At 38.9% G+C, this 6410-nt stretch overlaps 3 protein-coding genes across 3 annotated transcripts in view; 1 reads left to right on the top strand and 2 right to left on the bottom strand.

The window, feature by feature from the left end:
• Positions 1-415: 415 nt before the first annotated feature.
• On the bottom strand, positions 416-698 carry SARC_01558 (hypothetical protein; the record flags this gene model as incomplete). The annotated part of the gene is made up of 2 exons (XM_014304723.1): positions 416-445; positions 507-698. The coding sequence occupies 2 exons, from the start codon at positions 696-698 to the stop codon at positions 416-418; spliced, it is 222 nt and encodes a 73-aa protein (XP_014160198.1).
• A 429-nt stretch (positions 699-1127) lies between these two features.
• Positions 1128-4617, bottom strand: SARC_01557 (hypothetical protein). The gene is made up of 4 exons (XM_014304722.1): positions 4302-4617; positions 3157-3362; positions 2168-2311; positions 1128-1334 (listed from the first exon to the last, which is right to left on the bottom strand). The coding sequence occupies exons 1-4, from the start codon at positions 4558-4560 to the stop codon at positions 1182-1184; spliced, it is 762 nt and encodes a 253-aa protein (XP_014160197.1). The 5' UTR covers positions 4561-4617; the 3' UTR covers positions 1128-1181.
• A 291-nt stretch (positions 4618-4908) lies between these two features.
• SARC_01555 (hypothetical protein) overlaps positions 4909-6410 on the top strand; it is a 4196-nt gene continuing 2694 nt past the window's right edge. Inside the window, exon 1 of the mRNA XM_014304720.1 lies at positions 4909-5887. Within this exon, the coding sequence (XP_014160195.1) occupies positions 5150-5887 (738 nt within the window). The 5' untranslated portion in view covers positions 4909-5149. The remainder of the gene's footprint in view (positions 5888-6410) is intronic.

Raw genomic sequence — 6410 nt, 5'->3', positions numbered from 1 at the left:
CATACAGATATATCTGTATATCTAATAGAAACATAAATATTTTAGGCAAAACCGAGCAAATAGTCCATTAACAGATGTATACATACTATGACAAATATTTAGGTAGCTCTATCAGGAATATTCTTACTGAAAACGTGAGGAAATATAATTCTCAGAAACGTATAAGCTACACTATGTTAACTGCTTAAGAGTCATACTGAGACCTTACAACTAGGAAGGTTGTGAATATTGCGAGATCTATGCCAGGTAATCTGAAATTGTTTGCACTCAATTCACTTCTTAGCGTAGTATAAGGGTTCGAAAGCATATGAGAGTGTGTACATAAGCGTAAACAAGCAAAATATTCCCTTTCTCGTGCGTATTGTTGCGTTCGCATAAGCGAGTTTACGAGCCTATGTATATACAATTCCGCATGTTAACATAAATTTGGTACAGCAAGCTTTTCCTACGTCCGAAAGTACACACAAAGACAACAAACACAATCCTTTAAAACCCTATCCATTTACCTGAGACCCATAACTCTGCGGTGGATTCTGTGCCACGAAGGATGAAGGGGGAGGATACTGATAGCCTTGTTGTGCCTGTTGACCTTGTTGGTATCCTTGTGGAGGTGGTGGGTATGTTTGTTGCGGTGGTGGGTATGGGCTCTGAGTCTGAGTGGGATAGGGACCTTGCCCAGTAGGGTATGGGGTTGCCATGATTACCGAATAAAAGATGTATAGTGTGTATTTCCTCGACTCTATGTACGTATTGTGTATGTATGCAATACACGTAGTTGATTACATATATTAAAATATCACATGGGGGTCATTACATAGCCCTCCAAATAATACACTGGTTATGGTTATTAACTAACCAACAACGTCGTTGATTGTTCCATTATCCGTATCATTTTGAGACTATAAATGTACCCAAACTTTCCGAAGTAGGGTAATAGCGATGAGTCATGCACTGGTCATCAACTATATTTAGAACGTCACAGCTATGTATTTACTACATTAGGAAAAGTATGAGATTTGGCGCGCTATTCATTTTTATATCAGAAATATTTATATGTATCCCAATTTTGTACGAGAGTGTGAATTGTGAAACTACACACATAGCCTTGGAAGGCTATGGTATACAAACTGCGTAAAGAGGTTTATTGATGTACACAGAAGGTTATTTTACACAGGATGAAGTTACTTCTCAGAGCCTGGTTTCCTTTTCTCTGGTGTCGTCGTTTGTTCCTCTTCTCGCTTCTTCTTGAATATGGCATTGATGTAGTCCTCATTGGTGGGGTTGGCGATATTGGCCCCGACCTCTTCAAATGCCTTGTATTTACCATCCTTTGGCTGCAAGAAAGATATAGTTAAACATTAATACGATATACGTTTACTTTCAGACGCATCACTTGTATTATATCTAGCTATAGTCTAACCACTCGTATGAAGAAATCTAAACACTTGATATAATCTCATATATATATATATATACGTTTACTTTCAGATACATCAATTGTATTATATCTAGCTATAATCTAACCACTCGAATAAAAAAATACAAACACTTGATATAGTATCATATAACTACAAATGCAAACACTATACGAAATATACCAAGGTACACACTTTTACATAGAAATATACACAATCACACACCAATATATATATATATATATATACACACATATATATATATACATACATCTACACACATACACATAAGTATATATATATATACGTATACATACGTATACATACGTATACATACGTATACATACGTATACATACGTATACATACGTATACATACGTATACATATATATTTACTTACATATGTACATGCATACATACACGAACCTAAAAATATATACATATATACATACACACACACACACACATATATATATAAATACGTAAATATATATTAATTTCTATATATAACAATGTATATAATAACAATGATAAGTACAATAACAATAATATGTATTTATAACAAAATAAAACAATAACAATAACAACAACAATGAATAAATAAACAAATGCACGTATACATATATATATATATATATACAGACAAAATACACAGTACACAAGATACAGATATACAAATGACACAATAGACGTAGTAGAATATGTACAAATTAGATATACACCCACACTCGTTGATATAGTGTCACCGCATACCTCAAACATTGTCTTGTCCAGGCGGGTGGTTCTGATTGGCTCATCTAGAGGCTCCTCAGTAGGTACGGTCTTATCTATCTCCACCGCAGCAGCAGCAGATTTAGTCAGTGGTGTTTTCGACAGCGTTGTGAGGTCTTCCTCCAGCTAAAATATAATTGGGCAGATGATATTTGCTTTAGTAGAGAGCACTGCATGTGAATGTGAGCAAAGCCATACAAATTCAAGATGGAAAATCAGACTGTAATGACTGAGCCAGTAGACAGCATAGAACTACATGACAGATGCACTCAATGTAGTGTACGGTCCCACATAAACCTCAAACGACTATATCTAAAAGCGTATCCATATCCATATTCATGACAGGCATAGTCGATAATCGTTCTCTGTCCCAGGAGCTTAATCTTTTATCTATCGGGTTGTAAACAGAATCGCAATATTTGGACAGACAAATATATCAGTGGTCACAGAATCAATTACAACTACAGTCATGTACTACACGCGACAATATCAGGATCCACAAAATACGAATATCCACCTCTTTCCTGTCAATTGTCCAATTTTCAATGCCGTCTTGTCCCATTTTTAATTCATATTGTACATGACATAGTATCAGATTCGCATACATATACATACGAGATTGTAAAGAGTCGACTATTGAAATTGCATGTTTGTAAGAACAAACATCTTTGTTTTGCGTATGTGCTATAGTATCAGATTCGCTTACAATTAGGTACCAAATCATATTGGGTCAACTCACACAATTCCATATTCCAATGAATAAACATCTTTGTCTTAAGTTTGTGCTATAGTATCAGATCCGCATACAACGAATAAAACCATATAGAGCCAGCTCATAGAACAAACATTTGCAAGGACTAACTACTTCGTTTCAGGTATGAGATTTTCCAGTTTACGACGAATACGTTCGTATATCGTGAATTCCAAGCCATAGCGAAAATACTTTGTAAACACACCCGGACGCCCCTTACCTCGTTCAACTCGTTCAAGGGTATCTTACTATCCTCGTCGTATATTTTGAAATCCGGCTCAATTGGTCGGTCCTTCTTCTTGCTGTACTTGCTATATTTTTGACCGCTTGATCTGAATAGGCGCATCGTTTCTATTTTGGACTCTTCGGCCAGCTGTTTGTCTTCCCTTTTAAGTTCTTCTTGGTATTCTTTCATTATTTCCCTGCCTATTCAGTGTAGAATAGCTTTCAAATGAGTAGGTCGATGTGTGTGCAGAGTTGAGGTGCTCACACTACCCTGACGATGCAGGCAAAACTATGTAGTGTATGGTCTACATCTGACAGGGGACAATTATGGATCTGACTGTACATGTACTTCAACGGTAACTGAACACAAGCGACACCACCGTAAGTGAAAGAATGACAAGTCGGCGCTGCATTGAAGTCGAAAAGGCACGTGGTAACAGGCTTATAAATTCTTGCATGATGGGTGATTTATCCAGTATTCATACACTTTTCTACAGCAAACAAAAGCGCGAGAGGTAAATATCGATGTCAAAAAAGGGAACCAATCAGCATTTACATATATAGTTTGGCACTGCGCTAATATTTTACTGAGCATAACTGTGGTATGTAAAGAAATATAGATTGAGTTCTTGGCAACAGAACCAATGATACCAATCCTCCGCGGATGTGCAAAACATAATGTTAACTTCTTCGGTCTATGTGTCTGCTGGGTATCACATCTAGATGTAGAGCTGGTTGTTGCGAACAACGACTAGCCATGGATCTCGACTTCGCAGTGAGAAGGTATACATTACCGATTGTCCACCACAGTGTACATCATAATTGCATATACACACGTTTATCTGGCAAAGGTGCACAAACAAACCTATTCGATTACAAAAGATGCTTATACTGGAATTTGACGCATCAAATATTGCAACTGATCTCTAAACGCACAACACGATACGAATGCAGATCGAAATATAGAGGCGTGTGCATACCATATTCCAAGTTCCCATTTCGCCCAATCACAACACAATAGAGGAAAAACCAGTCCGATTCAATCGTATACCTTGAAAGTTGTCACTCGACTGACTGTCACTACATAACAACAATTTTCATAAAATGCAATTCCGGTACATCTACATGCGAAGCCCATACCGTATTCCATTCCCTTTATCGCCCAGTAGCTCGGATTTGGACCCAGACCCCTTTCGAGCTGGTTCTTAGAGATGCGCAACGAAGCACCATTATACCTTGCATCTACAGTGCGCGTGCTTCCAAAGCACCTAGCACCCGTGCAAATCCGGTCAGAAACCAACAACTGATCCGTTGCGACAACAGAGGCCGCATACTTGCGGTTCAACGAGCGACTGAATCTCATCAGGCACGATCTCCGACTCATGGCGGTTACCAACATACTATACTAGATATCTTTGCCTTGCACTCGAATAAGGTTTCACAGACGTATTGGTATGTGTATTGTGGCTAGCACTGAGAGCATACTGTGTATATGAAATATATATTTTCATTAACATCTAGAAGGCTCGAAGCACGTATTGGGGGTGTAAATTTTGTTCTACGAAACGACATGCGCGTGTCACATTTTAAAAAGCCAAAAATGCCACAGATTTGTGGGGATATATTGCACTGACTGCGCAGAGCTTCAACAAACGTATCCAATAACTGGGCAGTGTATCTTCCAACGCACGCAGCAACAGTGCAGTGAAACCCGAACGTATGCAGCAACAGTGCAGTGAAACCCGAACGTATGCAGCAACAGTGCAGTGAAACCCGAACGTATGCAGCAACAGTGCAGTGAAGCTTCCAAAATTATACAACAACAGCGGCCTCTCCAGAGACACTCGCTTTATAATAAGTATACTAAAGTAGTGTCATACGAAGTTGCTTGAATACAGTATTATTGTGCGTGAACGGTGGCAATGGTTTGAGCGATAGCCCGGGTAGCAGCTTGCTTTGGAACGAACTCAAAATAAAGCAACGAATACATGTTGTTCGCCCCGTGCATGCAGTCTACCACCGCGTGGGCACGATGTGCCACGACGATGATCACACGGAGTATGCCTGGTCGCGCATTCCACGTGGTATCAGCCCCGTTTCCAGGCTCTATAACTAGCTGCGAATTTGTCCTTAGGGGAGAGGTAGTGAATACAAATAGACAACAGAGAGTCACATCTGCTTTAATCGTCAATAAGCAACAAAGAGTCACATATGCATCAAACTCATACAACAAGAAGGCGACCTGGATATGCGAGGTATGCAAAGCCTCCAATTACCCCCAAGATGGGACCTGCGTCGTATGTGATACCAAGCGCATGCGTATTGGTGACTGGTCTTGCGCTGAGTGCCAGAGCTACAACCCTAGCTTCCACAAACGCTGCGGACAGTGTCGAGCGCAGAAGAGCGAAGTGTGCGAGTTTGTTGGGAAGACAGAGGGCCAATGGATGTGTGCGGAGTGTACCACCGTGAACTATAAAAGCAGGTTGCGGTGCAGTAAATGCAATCACCACAGGGACTATTTAAAGGGGAATTGGACGTGCCCACACTGTCAGACGGCCAATTACCACCAGGACAACGAGTGCCGATCGTGCGCTCATGAGAAAACAGAGAAGTTGTTCAGTGGGACATGGAGGTGCCTGTTGCAAAACAATGGATGTGGCAAGATCAATAGCGTCGCGACAGAAGAGTGCACTCGATGTGGCCACGAAGCTGAGCATAATATCAAGGTATGTATATAGATACGGGTGTGTACATGTACACACACACACCTATATATATATATATATATATATATCACACACACACACACACACACACACACACACACACACACACACACACACACATATATATATATATACGTATATACATACATACATAAATACATATATATTACGTATAGATGTATGTATGCATGTGTGTATGTAATTATGTATATATGTATGTGCCCACGTGCCTATGTATGTCGGCAAGCATGCATGTATGCATGTATGTATGTTTGTTATGTATGTATGCATGTATATATATATATATATATATATATATTTTCATGTATGTATGTATGTATGTATGCATGCAAGTGTATGTATATACTTAGGTATGTATGGATGTATGTATGTTAGTATGTATGGGTGTACTGATGTGTGTAGTATGTATGTATGTGTGTATATATGCATATATATATATATATAAATAATATATATATATATATATATATGTATATATATATGTATATATAGAAAATATAGT

This window comes from Sphaeroforma arctica (assembly GCF_001186125.1).
Source record: "Sphaeroforma arctica JP610 unplaced genomic scaffold supercont1.63, whole genome shotgun sequence".
Classification (NCBI taxonomy): Eukaryota; class Ichthyosporea; order Ichthyophonida; genus Sphaeroforma; species Sphaeroforma arctica.
The sequence above is the reverse complement of the archived record's forward strand: the minus strand, read 5'-3'. Positions and strand labels throughout refer to the sequence as shown.